Below are 17364 nucleotides of genomic sequence, written 5' to 3' on the forward strand. Positions count from 1 at the left end.
CTAAAAAAAAATTTATTTAAAGGTTTTTTCTTGTATTTGCATCAATATCTGATGGAACATCAGCATCGTTTGTCATATAATGAAAGGCCTTTATGACAGAATGATCTTGTCAAAGTTAGTCAGATTCTCCAACATATTTTATAATAAAGTTAGTTTAAATATTTTTCTTTTGCTAGTAACAATGTCATAATTGATAGTAGATCAGCATCATTTGTATAAATTTGAAAGGCCTTCATGTGAGCAAGCTATCTGACAAATTTGGTGAAATTTGAGTGCCTTTAAGCGAGCAAGACTTCTGAGAAATTTGGTGAAATTCTACCGAGCACTGAGATTCTGCTCAATGCTCTTTAACTGAAGAAACTGTCAAGCATGTTTTTATTTTCTAGACACATTTTTTTAACTTTTCATAACAGATGGTGAATCAGCATCACTTGTAAAAACTTTGAAATCATTTCACGCAGTAAGTTTATTTTAGCAATGGTGGCTAAATCGAATGGCGGGTTGTCATCATTTGCAAATATTTGAAAGGCTTTCATATGAAGCTGCTTTCAATCAAATTTGGTGAAAGTCTGTTCAGTGGCTTTTTTGAGGTAATTTAAAGGTTTTCAATTTTAGTAAAGGAGCCATATTTGATGGTGGATGGGCACAATTTGATAAAATCTGAAAGGCCTCCTGTCTAATTTGGTGAAATTCTACTCAGCAGTTTTTGATAAGTCCTTCACAGTTTGTTCTTTTTTAGTAGTAGCAGCTACATGTGATGTCAGAAAGGAATCATCTGTACAAACATTAGCAGCATCCATGTCAGGAAAATTGTTTTGAAAAAAGCTCACTACAGGACCATACCACAAGCTGACATGGCCTTTGCTGATAAAAGCTTAATTTACAATGTGTACTACAACTAACAAAAATTGTAACTTTATGTATCAACATTCTGAGTTATCTTTAGAATTTCATATCAGGAGCCATGATGTATCAAAATGAGTATCATGATAACTGTCTTCAACACAATATAAATCCTTAAAGTATTACAGATAAACCATATAATATACATGTACAATCAAGTCCACATTTGCAACAGAAAGACCACATATATCATTGCATAGTTGTGTTGTATGAAAGGCTGAATTCCCAGAAAGCACCAAACTGATTTAAAAGCACTCTCTTGTATTATGCAATTTTAGGGCAATTCGATTCAACTTATGGTTTAAGTAATCAAACACAAACAATACTCAGGTACAAAGAAACACTATTGGAAGTATTTTGTGATTTTATGTTGTTTGAGACCTGATCGTTCTTGTCTCTTGTTTTAAAAGCAAAATCTAAGGTATTTCTCAGCTGGATAATATTTTTGACTCAATGTCCTGGCTTTCTAACTTCATCAGTCCTCTCTCATATACAAATATGGCTTTGGAACAGCATGTGATATTTACAGCGAGTCCTCCTCATCACTGTCCATAGTACATGTGGAATTCACAGCGGGTCCTCCTCATCACTGTCCATAGTACATGTGGAATTTACAGCGGGTCCTTCTCATCACTGTCCATAGTACATGTGGAATTTACAGCGGGTCCTTCTCATCACTGTCCATAGTACATGTGGAATTTACAGCGGGTCCTTCTCATCACTGTCCATAGTACATGTGGAATTTACAGAGAGTCCTTCTCATCACTGTCCATAGTACATGTGGAATTTACAGCGGGTCCTTCTCATCACTGTCCATAGTACATGTGGAATTTACAGAGAGTCCTTCTCATCACTGTCCATAGTACATGTGGAATTTACAGCGGGTCCTTCTCATCACTGTCCATAGTACATGTGGAATTTACAGAGAGTCCTTCTCATCACTGTCCATAGTACATGTGGAATTTACAGCGGGTCCTTCTCATCACTGTCCATAGTACATGTGGAATTTACAGCGGGTCCTCCTCATCACTGTCCATAGTACATGTGGAATTTACAGCGGGTCCTTCTCATCACAGTCCATAGTACATGTGGAATTTACAGAGAGTCCTTCTCATCACTGTCCATAGTACATGTGGAATTTACAGCGGGTCCTTCTCATCACTGTCCATAGTACATGTGGAATTTACAGTGGGTCCTTCTCATCACAGTCCATAGTACATGTGGAATTTACAGCGGGTCCTCCTCATCACTATCCATAGTACATGTGGAATTTACAGTGAGTCCTCCTCATCACTGTCCATAGTACATGTGGAATTTACAGAGAGTCCTCCTCATCACTGTCCATAGTACATGTGGAATTTACAGAGAGTCCTCCTCATCACTGTCCATAGTACATGTGGAATTTACAGAGAGTCCTCCTCATCACTGTCCATAGTACATCCTACTTCCTGTTGATCAGGATGTAAGTTTTCTTTTTTGGCACCTAAGGGATGATGTCAGCATCAGTTTTGCATTCAACATGGATGCACTCATCATAAATTTTGATCTAGTTCTGAACTTCGTCAGATGAGTTAAAATGTCCCTGTAGCACAGTTTTAAGCTCTTAAACATCCTCCTCCATGATTCCCTTAAAATAATAAACCTATAGACAAAATAAGCTCTCCTTTTCCGGGATGTCTCCATTGCAAGATTAAAGGTCTTAATTCACTTGTAAATACACTTACTTGTTTCAATGGACTTTATCTGTAAATATAATAAACAAATGAGCACAATTCTACTCTGGTCTGCACTACAATTGATTACGGAAAGCAGCAACAAGGACAAAAGACATGCCCCATATCTTTTTTGTTGTTATCCATGTGTAAAAAGAAAACACTGATTGATGTTAAGATGTTTTGTGCTCAACCTATGTTGACGGAGATTAAGTCCATGATCTGCTGGGTTGATTTCAGTACTAAAGGCAAATTTGACAGTCCTGGGTACTTTAGTAGCCAAATACAATAGTTAACTTGGACTGATGACAATTATTAGAGATCAGGGAAATTTCAGGTATGCAATACTGGGTAGTCAGAGTTTAACTGTGACTGTAGAAACACGTTTTGGTAATGTCCAATCAAGTAATTTTTATAATTTTGAAAATGGGGTCCATTGCACTATTGTGTTATATCTGACACTGCATTACAGTGAACCACATTATACTGGGGAAGAGCTGTTGACCGAGTCTGTACAAACTATCACCTTAGAAATTATCGTGAATTATTGAATCCCCTTGCCCAAGCTCATAAATACCTTCCTCGCATTAGGATAGAAAGTTGTAAAAAACATAGAACAAAAGAAACAGTCCATTTGACTCCTATGTCAAAGTTCCTTGGGGAAAATACCTCCTCTTTGCTTGTGGTGGGAGGGGGAACATCTATAATAGTGTGTTGAGTATTATATAACTGAAACTAGTTTTACCCCCCAACCCCAAATTACATTTTATCAGCAATAATATATTGCCTGTCATTACTGCCTTGCTGAATTTTCCAGTTTGTTGGCCTGCAGAGTGATGAAATGCACATCTTATTGCAAATAGTATCAGAAAAAATGGGTGTATTTGACTGGACCAACGATACACGAGTCAAAATGGACTGTGTTCCTTTTGTTTTATGTTTTCCAAAAGTTTTCATCCAAATGGGTGGAAGGAATTATGAGCGTGGACAAGGAGACTTGCATCCTTGAAGAAAATGCAATATAACAGTGACAGGTATGCACTACTGCCATTAAATCAAATTTTCTTTGATAGCCTGAAAACAAAAAACCCATAAAATAACAGGTATATTTAAGATACTGTACTTACATCACTGAGTCCTTTATAAGGCCCAATAGCTGATACGGTGTTTCCCTGAACAAGGACATAACAACTGGTCAAAAGCTCTATTGCCTGTGGATGAATTCAATGTGCTTATAAGACATAAATTATGACAGGATCTTAAGAATTCATGACATACAAAATTTATAGCATGAACAGACAGCTGCTTGCAATGTTATTCAACAAGTTTCATAAATTTGCTATCTCAAGGCTATTACAGACAGTACTGGATTCTGGTATAGCTATATCAATACCAAATTTCAAGCTGTATTTAGTTTAAAAAATCAAATTGCATAATTGAATATAACAAAAGAAATCAGAGCAAAGATAAAAAAAACTTGAATCTTCTTCCTCTTCCTTTCAAACATAATAAGACTTTTTAAGTGGTCAACAAAACTGAATTTTTTAAAAATTATTACTCACATATTTTTACGGTAATACATAATTTAAAAATGGTCACAACATGAAAAAAGTGGAAGTGACAGACATGTTGTTTATAAAATCAGCAGGTGTGAAAGACTCTAGTTAATAAAAGACTGCAGCGACATTAGTTTCATGATGATACTTAATGCTATCCAATAGTTGTCATGCCACTGAGAGTTACAAGATTATACTAAGACATTATACATGTACATAGGACTATTATAAGAGAAATCCATTATGACATTATAAATGTACATAGGACTATTATAAGATAAATCCATTATGACATTATAAATGTACATAGGACTATTATAAGATAAATCCATTATGACACTGTACTTGTACATAGGACTATTATAAGACAAATCCATGACATTATACTTGTATACTGGACCATCATGTGATAATTCACAGACATCATACATGAACATATCAATCCAGTCTGACATTTTACATGTACAAATTTCATAGAATCATGACGTCATAAATCCATGATGCCATTATACATGCACACATGACCATCAATTTCTAAACATATTATAACATAACATTTTTGTAGGACCATTATGTGATAAGTCCAACTTCTTGATTTCACTATTTTAGTTAGATTTATTCAAAGTTCTAACACTTTTTGAAACAAATATTTCCATGTCTTCTGTAGGATTTTTTCTGGATGTAATTGATCTTTTCAAGGTCCACTTATGAACCTAACTGAACAGAAATGAAAACATATTTAGCCTTTAAAAAATATGCACGTGTAAGATCTAATCTGTCAAGGGATAAGTAAGTAGTAAATATCTACTTAGTTCAGGGATAAGTAAGTAATAAACATCTATTCAGCCCAGGGACAAGTGGTAAATATCTACTTAGCCCAGGGACAAGTTAGCAGTAAACATCTACTCAGCCCAGAGACAAGTAAACAGTAAATATCTACACAGCCCAGAGACAAGCAGTAAACATCTACTCTGTCCTGGGACAAGTAGTAAATATCTACTCAGCCCAGGGATAAGTAGTAAACATCTATTCAGCCCAGTGACAAGTAGTAAATATCTACTTCGCCCAGAGACAAGTAGTAAATATGTACTCTGCACAGGGACAAGTAGTAAACATCAACTTAGACCAAGGGCAAGTAGTAAACATATATTCAGCCCAGGGAAAAGAAAGTAGTAAACATCTACTCAGGCTAGGGACAAGTAAGTAGTAAGCATCTACTCAGTCCAGTGACAAGTAGTAAACATCTACTCTGCCCAGGGACAAGCAAGTAGTAAATACCTACTCATCCCAGGGACAAGTAGTAAACATCTACTCAGCCCTGGGACAAGTAGTAATCATCTACTCAGTCCAGAGATAAGTAAGTAGTAAATATCTACTCAGCCTTGGGACAAGTAAACATCTACTCATCCTACAAGTAGTAAATTTCCCTTAGCACAGCCACTTTTTATGTGGTCAGGAAAAGAGGACAAGTAGTTTCTTTGGACTGCTTTTGTCTAGTTTGTGCTATATCCTCTACTTTCAATGTAATCAATCTATGACTGCATCTTTCATGCAGTCAATGTTAGGACACCCAGAACAGGGGATTCTGCATTGAAAACTGCCAGGACACCCAGAACAGTAGAGTTCTACATCAAGGTCTGATACTGCCCCAACAGACGGTACAGTTCTACATATTTATCAAGGTCTGATACTGCCCCAACAGACAGAAGAGTTCTACATATTTATCAAGATCTGATACTGCCCCAACAGACAGTACAGTTCTACATATTTATCAAGGCCTGATACTGCCCAACAGACAGTACAGTTCTACATATTTATCAAGGTCTGATACTGCCCCAACAGACAGTACAGTTCTACATATTTATCAAGGCCTGATACTGCCACAACAGACAGTACAGTTCTACATATTTATCAAGGTCTGATACTGCCCAACAGACAGTGGAGTTCTACATATTTATCAAGGTCTGATACTGCCCAACAGACAGTGGAGTTCTACATATTTATCAAGGTCTGATACTGCCACAACAGACAGTACAGTTCTACATATTTATCAAGGTCTGATACTGCCCAACAGACAGTGGAGTTCTACATATTTATCAAGGTCTGATACTGCCCAACAGACAGTACAGTTCTACATATTTATCAAGGTCTGATACTGCCACAACAGACAGTACAGTTCTACATATTTATCAAGGTCTGATACTGCCCAACAGACAGTGGAGTTCTACATATTTATCAAGGTCTGATACTGCCCCAACAGACAGCAGAGTTCTATATATTTATCAAAGTCTGATACTGGAGTTTGGTGATTTAGGGATGTCAAAGGTCACCATTGATAATACTTGTTAACAGTGTGTTCCCAGTGTGAATTACCAAATAATGAGAGAAGATTATCATAATATATTTCCTTGACTTTACATATAAAATGTGTTACTGAGGAAGATAAGCTTTATTATTTTTCTCTAACATTTAATTAGATCAAACATCATAGACGTCTTGTCACAGTATAATGTTAAATTTTTTTATACCTCCTATATTTTTATACCTACTATACAAGAGAATAATGCTGATAAGGAACAGACAAAAAGGTAACCAGTCTACTCGACCAATCTGTTCATCTGAGCACTTGGATTGATTAAACAAACATTTAAGGGCAAGCATCCAAATGATCCATACATCAGCTACATCTCAAATTACTTAAAAAGTTCTGCAATGTTTAGAAAATTCTGCAAAGAAATGAATAAATTTAACTCGTGATCAGTTCAGTTATGACACAGCTATGTATTATTCTGTCAACCAGTGGTGGATGAAAATTCCTGTTTTTTTTCCACCTTTGATCAATATTTGCAAAATTAACAGCTTTTTCTGGTCCGGAACAAACCTATTCTTTCTTGAACATTTTCTCCCAATTTCCTGGAAGTGGGGGAACCCTGTTTATTGCAGATAACTGTATGAAACTCTAGCTTAAACAAAATAAAAGTAAAAGTTTTATGAACTTCCCCTTAATTGTTGCATCTTATATAAATTTCAGTCCAAACAGCATGAAATAAAGAAATACAAAAAAGTGAGTTTTCAAAAAACGAGAGAACTAAAATGCAGCTATACAATAATTCTAAAATAACACCTGCTTTCAGTGAACATGAAAAGCAAATGAATCCTTCACAGTTATTCTTCCTTTAGTGCTGGTACAAAAGAGGAGGCATTGCAACAGGCATTTACCTTTAGTGTTGACCCATTAGGTCCAATCAATCTTTGTCGTCTTTTGACAAATCGTTCCTTGTTTCTGACCAGAGCTCCAATTTTGATGATATCACAGGCAACATCATCTTCCAGGATTCTCACTGCCTGTGATAATTGATGTATAGAAAATAAAAATATATTTCTCAAAATTTCTCCTCAAATTGAGATTTTAAATTATCGTGCTTACGATACTTCTGACATTGCAATAATACAGTTATTGGAGAAAGAATGTAAAAACACTTTTTAGTTTTACAATTTAACACACGTAAACCTCCTTTTCATTCTTGAAAATACAGAGATAAGGCAACACTCATTTAATGAAAATTCAAACTTTTAGCAATGTATTCAACTGCTGATGCCAGTAGTTTTTGTGTGTGTGTGTGTTTGTATTTGGTATAAACCGAGGACATTCATGATATTACACATCAACGTACCAAGGACACACCTCCAACATTAAAATGGTAAAATCTTGCTTCTCCCAACTATTTTAGCCTAGAATAATATTAAATCATGATTTTTTGGAAGGTCCCCATTTACATGATTGGTACTTGTTCATGATTTTGGAATGTATCTTTCTTCCAAAGCTGGCGATTCACATGCCCATGTCCTCAATTGCCCGATGGAAAATTTGCAGAGAGATATCCGCTATCAAATTACACGTTGCAAAAATGTATTATCTCACTTTAAATCCAAGCATCAGATACCAACTACTCAGCTAAACTACAAGATAAGCTGGTGCATATAACAGTCCTTGGTATATTTTATTCATATTTCATGCAATGTGAGACAAAGTGTTGGGAAACTCACGATACAGTCATACTATACACATCAAATAAAGGCAACTAAATCTACGACATATATGAAAGAATTACATCAAAATGTTATTAGAAATATGCATGAATTCATTGTACAGCTGTACCGAAATTTCTAATTAACCAACCCATCTGTAAAGTTAAAATGTCCTGTTTGAGGTGAGATTTTACATACATAAAAATACCGAAAAGAAATCCTTGATATGCAAAATTTATTTTCTGATTATTAAATGTGCTATATCTGCCCCTATTTCATCATCTGCCTACTTAGTATTCAAACAGGAGAGAACAGATGTGAATCAAGTGAAAAATCCTGTTCAAGTGAGATTGAATTATCACTAACCGAATTTGGAAGTTACACGCACAGAACTTCAGTAAATATATAGAAAGATAAATATATTATAAAGAGGTCAAACATTTATCATCAAGATGATCAGTCTCAAAATGAAACATTTAATTACAGACATGCGACTAAACATGCAAACAATCATAAACTGTTGAATGCATTAAATATTCTTTTAAATGTATATACTTGCTTCAGTTGGTGATTTGATGATGTGACGTTTGCACGCATTGGGGTGGGGTTCTTCAAATATAATTTAATTAAATTATGATAGAAGTTCCACCCTGGCTCGTGAGGTTAGAAAGCTAAATTAGTGACGAGGCAGATTTACAGCTCTGAGCCCCCAGTCAGCAATGCCGATGGTTAAATTATAGAGAACACGAAGATAAAATTCAACCAATAACAATTTAATAAATTTGATAAATTAAAACGATAACTTCCAATCACTCGTCTTTCCCTCGACCAAGTGACAGCCTAATTCATCCCGTGATTTACAGTGTGAGTTCGATTTTCCCCTGTCCTTGCATCTACTCATCTCTTTCTTTCCCGCTAATTCCTTCCTTCTGTCCATTTCTCTAACTCCTCCTTCGTCTCCGTTTCCCTCTCTACTATCTCCTCCTCCAATTTTGTTCCCAGACTTCCTTCTCCTGACTTCTCTCCTTTCTTCCGTTTCTCTATCTGAGACTACGGGACCAAACTGTTACTGGTCTGTCCCTCAAAGCTTCCTTATTTGAAGCTCTCTACTTAGAATTTCCTGCTCTAAGATTTTCCCGCCAATAACGAATGGCTATTCGGAGTTACGCTAACCTCTCCTCTGGGTAATTTCTCTCAGCGAACTATATCATTCTACCCAAATCAAGGTCTCTCCCCTATCTCGATTCTGATTGGGTGGCGCTGTGACCCTGTCCAATCGTCTTAGCGGCCAGTTCAACCTGTCTGTCTGTCTGCAGGGAAAAGAAGTTAAGACACTCCCACTTCTTCAGGCAACTTCTTTTGATCTTGGACAAACATTTCCACACCCAGGTGATAATTGGCTTCGCAACTCCGAGGTCCGGCTCTCCACTTCTAGCTATGGCAATCTTACGTAATGGATTAGTGCTAGCCTTCGGCAATGTTTAACATCAAACAATGGCTTGTCAGAATTACTTTGATTATACATGTTTCAACTGGTCTACTCTGGGTCGGGGTAAACATGACAGATGACTGCTGAACATATCATGAATTATCACTGTATCAATAGTTCTGTTGTAAATGAAGTCTTATTAAAACAACACACAACATGTAAAAACAATGCGTCAATCTATACTGCTTTCCCAAATTTAAAGAGGTTTTTAAAAATAGCCAAAATGCTCAGGATGTTCTACTGGACCAACTTGTATTTATAACTTAACAGAACATTTATTTAGAGCTGCATTAGACTGTAATATTCTTACTTATTTAGTCTTTTTTCAGTATGTTTTATACAGAAGGCAACGCGGAAAAGAACTGTTTAAAACTTCCAATCAGTGATACAAAATACCTTTACGTGGCTCTGTTCTTCACTTCTGCAATATATACTTTAAAGCTATTTAGAAGGTTTCAATTCAGTTAACATAGGAAAGTTGTTGTTGTTGTTATCGATGTTTTAGTCCATCAATATTCTTTGTGTTGAGGTTGAGATAAAACACTTTACAGATTAAAACAGAAATAATGCTGTATGCATCATCGCTTTATTCAACCAAAGTTACTTGAAAAATACAGTCTCCAAGAAATACACAATATGGGTAACACAAACAGTCATTCTTATTTTTAACATTACATCTGCACATGCCAGAGACAGAGAGAGAGAGAGAGAAGATTAATACGCGTATTATGCAACAAAGATATTACTATATTCTGTCAAAAAGTGAATAGTCATTGCCTATAAGGCGAGTTTCCTGCCATAAATGCTCAAATCCAGCCAAATGGTATTGTTACAAGCCAAGGGTATTTGCTTGACCAAGCAGTGTCAAACCCTGGCGCGATTCCACTAGAAGTAATAAGTTTACCCCAAATTTCCAAAGACTTCTATACAACTTTAGTTGTAAATTAGAAAGCGCAAAATGTCTATTCTATACATAAATTTTTTGCTAATTAATTCACGACCACAGACCTCAAAACTTGCCAAATATCTATGAACCGCATATCTGCATGGTTTCTCTTCATCAACTTTCCATACCATCAGCAGTTCACGCAATAGAAACTATACAACTACCCTCTAACGCAGGGAACTATTTTTACTGCACCACCTTAGGCCAGTCAATCCATGGTTTCAAGGCATATTTCACCAGTACAACTGAGTCACACATTTGCCACCATGGCAACATAAACGGTATCTGCCGAGTCCCTTCTTGTTTATTCCTTTGCGTAATTTACTGGTCACCTACCGTAAATACTGCCACTGCAGTCACACCACCAATGTACATCATTAGGTTTTAATAGGAACTATCTTACTCCAGGGACACTCATGCGGTTTTGGCCTGAATTCACTAAACGTCAACCATGGCACAATGGAAACTCACCAACACTTCACTCCATGACGTTTGCTCCTACTAATTGGCTAATTATTTCAGGCAAAGGAATATCTTCATTGCAATGAGTTCCAATAATCAAACAAATAATCACACAAATCTAAGAATTCCTTAAAACAGGGTACTATAACCAAATGCGCTTACTCCAAATTTATTACAAAATGATCTACAAAGCCATTGATTAGTCCAAAGCATGTTATGTCGTGCTAAAGTCTAATTGCAAGACAATCAGTCAATCAATAAATTCATCAGTCAGCCAATAACAACAAGATATATACACTGTATTCAAATAATAATGTCATTGCCCTAAAGAACAGTTGTTGATGAAACTCTTCTGGAGGTTGCAGTTACTTAATACTAGCACACCTCTCCCTTGATAACTCATGCACAACAGGGTCCACAAACATAGACCTCATTATAAGTGAGGCGTGAGTTACCGAGGGACCTCCAAAAATTGGAAAAAATCACTTTGGCATTGAGAAAACTGTGGAGGGGGTGGGAGCGGCATTAGGGAACTGGGCTGTTTATCGACTGAATCCTCATTTTACAATCACGTCGATAATAATTTTAATAACGCGCTTTTTCTAATGAAGTCATTCGTTATTCTGTTTAAAAAACATTTATTTTTAAAATGTCCAACAGATGACAGATCATTCCTTCTGGTTTCAACAACCATCACGTGTACGCGAAAAAAATCTGTGTAGTACGTCACTGCTTTTTGTCTGGTTCCCATAGTGGTGTTTAATATTATCCTGCCAAAATCAGGAGTCTATTCTAACTGTTGGTACACCACCAAACAAAATTCCTATTTTTCAAAAACATGAGACATTTATTTCGTGAGACAATCATCTACGTCAAAACTCTATTTTTGTATTGTTCAATTAGTACGATATTGATGTTGTGATTTCATTGGAAGTAAAAATAAAACTTCTTATAATCCTTGAGGGCATCTCTAAGTGCCAGTTCAAGAATTCTCTGAAACACGCGTGCCCACAATGGACCATATCTGCGAAATCAAGCTCTTTATTTTACAAAGTATTCATTTCGCTTGGCTGACTTGTTAAATTTGATCACAGTTAAGAAATAGTTGGTTAAATTAAGGTAGTTTATGTTACATACACAATAACATTTATAAGTGTTCGATTGATCAAATGAAGTGAGTTCACGTGACATATGATCGGGGCTGCTAGATTTTAAGTTTGTTGGAATTTCATGCCTTTTAACTTTGCTTTTATTCCACCTCCTTTATTTGATTCAAAAGACATAATTAACATGATAATACCAAGGAGGCCAGCATTTAATTCAGTGCAACAGTATAACAAATACTTCCAGAAGTCAGTTATCAAAACATGGTCGGAACTTAATAAGGATCTCAGAGAAACGCCCATGGACATAGCTGTTACAGTAGATTGATGCAATTTACATTTAATTACAAGAGGACACATTGCATTTACGATGATTAAACTTAAAAGGAACTAAAAGATAGAACTAGAACTCAAATTTCAATTGATAACAAAATTATTTAATTTGTATTTATTTATTAAAGTAGTGCCTCCACTCGGCATAAGTGACATTTTCATTTATCAAAATTTCCTTACATATCGTTAACTGCAGTGTACTGGCAATGTCGTTTGGAAATAAAATGTAAAAAATTGTATGACCTATTTTTAAATTTGATAATTTCATAGTGTTGATAAAAATGTCCAGGTCCTATTTTCAAGATCTTACATCGATGCTGAACGGTAACTCAAATCAGTGTTGATGACGCATGCGCAGAGCAAAATTCCGGTTAGGTGCCAGTTTCTCTCAAAAGCATTTGTAAAACTACTCTTATACATATAGATTAAAATAGGCTAAAATGCGAATATCATGACTAGCACTTAACGGGAAATCGGTTATTTTATTAAAGATTTAAAATAACTGAGAATTGGAGAATTCGTGAAATTTGGCTTGCGGCATGAATCCATGAATCACTGAAAAAGTCGTGGAATTCATGCCAAATTCATAAGGGTTGGCAGCTATGCACATCCAAGGCAGATGCTCTAACTACTAGGTCACCTGAGCGGTTGTATTGATTGCTAAGACTGGACTCGATATGCAAACATGTCCTTGTTGGTCATGATGTACCGATGTCCAGTCTTCGTGATTTTGTCAAATAGTGTGCATCCATAGTTTGCATGGATTATACAGAATATGTGTGTAAACATGTATTGCTAATTTTCATATTCCGTGGAATTGATAATACAGTTCCCTCCTTCATACATCACCATTTGCTATTAATTTACTGCCTCAAACATTATTTCTTTTTGCTCTAACACTGCCAGAACAAATGGCTTCAGTACACAGTTCCATACGCAAGTCCTCGATATCCGCCAAATACAAGAATGTGCATGTGCGTGTGTGATCTGGATTTTTAATGTAGCTTTAACAATTTGAGTCATACCACTATGCTATCTGCAGTGTTGCAGTGTACAGTGATGTCTAGCATTGGGGCATCATGCTGCAGATATATGGCATCATATCCCACCCACTCACATTATCCTGACATCAAGCCGACCAGTCCCAACACTAACCTCCTTATGCTGAGAGCAAAGCAAGGCAGATGCTAGTACCATTGGTATAAGTCTCTGGCCGGTGTTTGAATATGCAACTGCCTGTATCAGAGGAATCAATTTTTTTTTCTGTAGCTTTAAATGCCTCATAGCATGTACAGGTCTCGGAAACGCTTATTATGCATATTTGGATGCCAATTTTTGATCTGGGATGCAGAAAATCACTGAGGCGGGAGTCCTCCGTACGCGTGTAATAGGTGCGCAGCAAAATTCAAAGACTTGCCTGTCCTGCTTCAGCCACCTGCTTTGTGGGGAAAATTTGTTGATCAACTAGCTCTGCTGATATTTACAATGACAGAATTCAGTGACTGAAAGACCCCTTGATGTACATACGCATTGCCATTTTAAGAATACATCAAAAACAACATGATGCAATAGCTAAACAGCAAGTTCAAAGGCTTTCACTGGCGGCCGGGTGGGAAAATGTACTGATATTTACAGTGATTGAATTCAGAGGCAGAAAGACCCAGAGATGTACATGTGGTCATTTATAAAAGTAAAAAAAAATAAACAACCTAGGCTTTCACTATTGTGTTCATTTCTGAATGCATGTGACCTCAGAATCAAGACATGTTGAGACTTAGACAAAATGCCATTCCTAAATTTTGATAAGTTTTTTGGGGTTAAAAGGCAAACTTACAAAGATTGTAACGAGATTCAGTTCAGATGGGACATTAGCTAAGTGTAAGTTGTTGGTGTTGTTGTTGTTGTGGGGTTTAACACCATTTTTCAGCACACGATAGGCTATACATGGCGGCCAGTATTAATAGTGGAGGAAGAACCCTGGAAAACCCTGGGAAGAACCACCGACCCACGAGAAGCTACTAGCAAGCTTTCTCACATATCCACATTGACCGAATCCTAGACTCGAAGCCACGCAGACAGAGGTGAGATGGCAGTGATTCGTAACGGAAAGCGCTTTAGACCACTCGGCCACTCGGGGTCCCAGCTATGTGTACGAAAGTATGTGATTCCTAGCTTAGTGTTTGGAATAAGTCCTTACCTGGATTGACAAAATTCAGTCTCACTCTGATGGATGAACAAGAGCTATGTCTGTGTTATAAAGAATGTAGAAATTAAACTCAATGGCAACCAATAGTTCTTCTAATTTTCATAGTGTTTTGGGGAGGGCCAGGGGTCATGCTACCAGGCGAAGGGGGTGACTAAGTTGCCTAAAAATGTAAACTTCGCCTTCTTCTGTTAGGAAAGCGAAAACGTCTTTCGCCCTGTGATTATTTAAAAGGTACATCGACTGACCATACTTTTTTTTAAAATGCCCCTCACCATAGCCCAGTTAGTTCTAGTATTGCAGCGAAATGTATTCATCAAGACATCAGTACCTAAGCCTAGTTTTGATATTAATTACGTTGAAAAGCAATCTCTTGCCCATTCACAAGCATATGTTTTGATAGCTGACTGACCATTAACCCTTTTCCGAGTAAGCTAGCAACTATCAGTTTCCTGCATGCTATCCTTTGATGATAAAACATACAAACTTGTTTTAAGATCAGAATGGGTGATCTGGATATATATTAACTGCTTCTACACTATTTCATCATAAAATTAATTTGAAACTGTAAGTGAACCAGTAGGCCTAACGGGAAATAATGACAGACTTCACCAAATCAGGGACGTACCAGTTTATTAGATTGTCTGTTTTCATAAATCATCAGGCAAATATATTCAGAAAAATATACAAATCATTGAAAGCAAAGCCTAGGTATTATTTTTATTAAAGATTTAGCTTTAAAATGCAAATTATGTAGGTCAGAAATGTATGGGACAATGCCATGTTGTGGAATTCGCCAGATGCGCTTTAACTCATTCGGCCCCGATCCCGTCTGTAGACGTGATCCGGTTTCTGCATTCATTAGCTGATCCCGCCTGTAGTCATGAATTGTTTACTGCATTCAATGGCCGATCCCATCTCCAGGTGTGACGAATGTGTGTTAGATACAATGTCTCTGATTGGTTAGAAATGGTTTATTCCAAGAACTAAACAACTATTAAACCAATCAGAAATGATTTTACTTTCATTTGTGGAAATTTGAATTGTTCAGAAGCCAAGGGATAAAGTTTGAAAGCGGTTTAACTACACATGTACTGTTCATGAAAAATCGTAAATGATGGCCGACGGAAGAGTGATTTTTTACGAGAGCAAAAATGTGGAGTTTCTCGGGTTTGATCTTGAAAATATTGAGCAAGCTGAGGAAAGATATGTTCAGCAGTTGGAAATTTTGTGAGATTTAGATCTGGACATAGAAGTTTCTGAGATTGAATCGTCCAAAGATGATCATGCTGACAGCAATGATGATGGAGTTCTTGCAGATAAACGTTGCACATAATTTTTTAAATACTGTATAAATAAGTTGTGAAAAACTTCGACAAATAGAGAAAAAATTACATCAATGTGTCGACAAATTCATTTGAAATAAATGGTGAAAATTTTGTGGATTTTGTTTGGATATAAGAAGAGAAATTAAGGTAAGAGTGAATGCATGTGCACGATGTTTTCAAACAGATAAAAACTATGTGGCACAAGCAGCTACACACAGCTTTGTGCTTCTGAGGCATAGCAGCAGAGATACTGAAAACAGTGCTGGGGCCTAATGAGTTAAGGTCTAACCTGTTTTCTGACTTGACACGTATTTGTGAAAATACGGATTAAAACAACAAATCAGACACTATTTAACCATTGCCTAAAATTACTACAAGTAAGTAGACAAATAAATAAACCATAAATTTGCAATCCTGTCAATGGACTGTTGTAATGGAGCTATATTAAAGTGAGGATTACATTATGAAAATCTCTCCATCTTAAAATAGATGCACTCACGTCTGTGTTGATTCTGCAGGAAAGGGACTGCAACTTTTATGGTGGGACTCCTATTTTTACCAAAATGGGAGTCCTGGACTCCTAGTTTTAAAATCCTAGCGAGACCTCTGATGTAATAATAATAATAATAATAAAAAAATGAAATAACAAGTGTCCTACTGATTTATCCAATGGACCCACCCAGGATATAACCCTTGGGCAATGGTAATATTAGGAAAAAGGGAAGTATGGTATCTTAAAATATTCTAAATATAAAGTTGGTGTCATCTAAATAATTAGAAATAAATAAATAAAGCGAAAGGCATCCTATTTCTTGGCATGAAACTGATGTCACTCAGACTTTAAGACAACTGGCTCTGATGTAAATTTGTCAACAGGTACCCAGGTATTCGGGTACCAGCCCATTCATAATTACCCAAGTAATAAAATTAGCTATAGGGTACAAAAGAGTACAATCTAATGCTCGTGTTATGCAACTATTGGCTGCTGTGAATTTATCCATTGTAGACCTCTGCCTATTGATCATATACTTTTATGTGTGTGACCATTTGGCTATGTACAACGAACAGTTTCCTTGCTTTCTATTTATAGTAACTGGACATGACATTTCCAAGACAACAGACTGGTTTACTGAATTTAAAACCACGTGTCACAGATTCATTGTTTGATAGACACTTATGTAGCAGAAGAGTCAATATTGAAAGAAAAAAACAACATGGCACCAAAGATTAAGTGATGTATGTATCAAGGCTTTTTTCCATAGGGAACCTATGAATAGACAAAATTAAAATTGTTTAATGC

The 17364-nt window shown here is 36.4% G+C and overlaps 1 protein-coding gene across 2 annotated transcripts in view; it reads right to left on the minus strand.

Annotated features, from left to right (window-relative positions):
- LOC149787616 (KRR1 small subunit processome component homolog) overlaps nucleotides 1-17364 on the minus strand; it is a 64243-nt gene that overhangs the window by 38004 nt on the left and 8875 nt on the right. For both annotated transcript variants that reach the window (XM_089973792.1, XM_089973793.1), the window contains exons 4-5: nucleotides 7391-7516; nucleotides 3743-3826 (exon numbers count right to left, since the gene is read on the minus strand). In XM_089973792.1, the coding sequence (XP_089829918.1) occupies nucleotides 3743-3826; nucleotides 7391-7516 (210 nt within the window). The remainder of the gene's footprint in view (nucleotides 1-3742; nucleotides 3827-7390; nucleotides 7517-17364) is intronic.

This window comes from Sinohyriopsis cumingii, chromosome 11 (assembly GCF_028554795.1).
Source record: "Sinohyriopsis cumingii isolate HCF-2022 chromosome 11, ASM2855479v2, whole genome shotgun sequence".
Lineage (NCBI taxonomy): Eukaryota > Metazoa > Mollusca > Bivalvia > Unionida > Unionidae > Sinohyriopsis > Sinohyriopsis cumingii.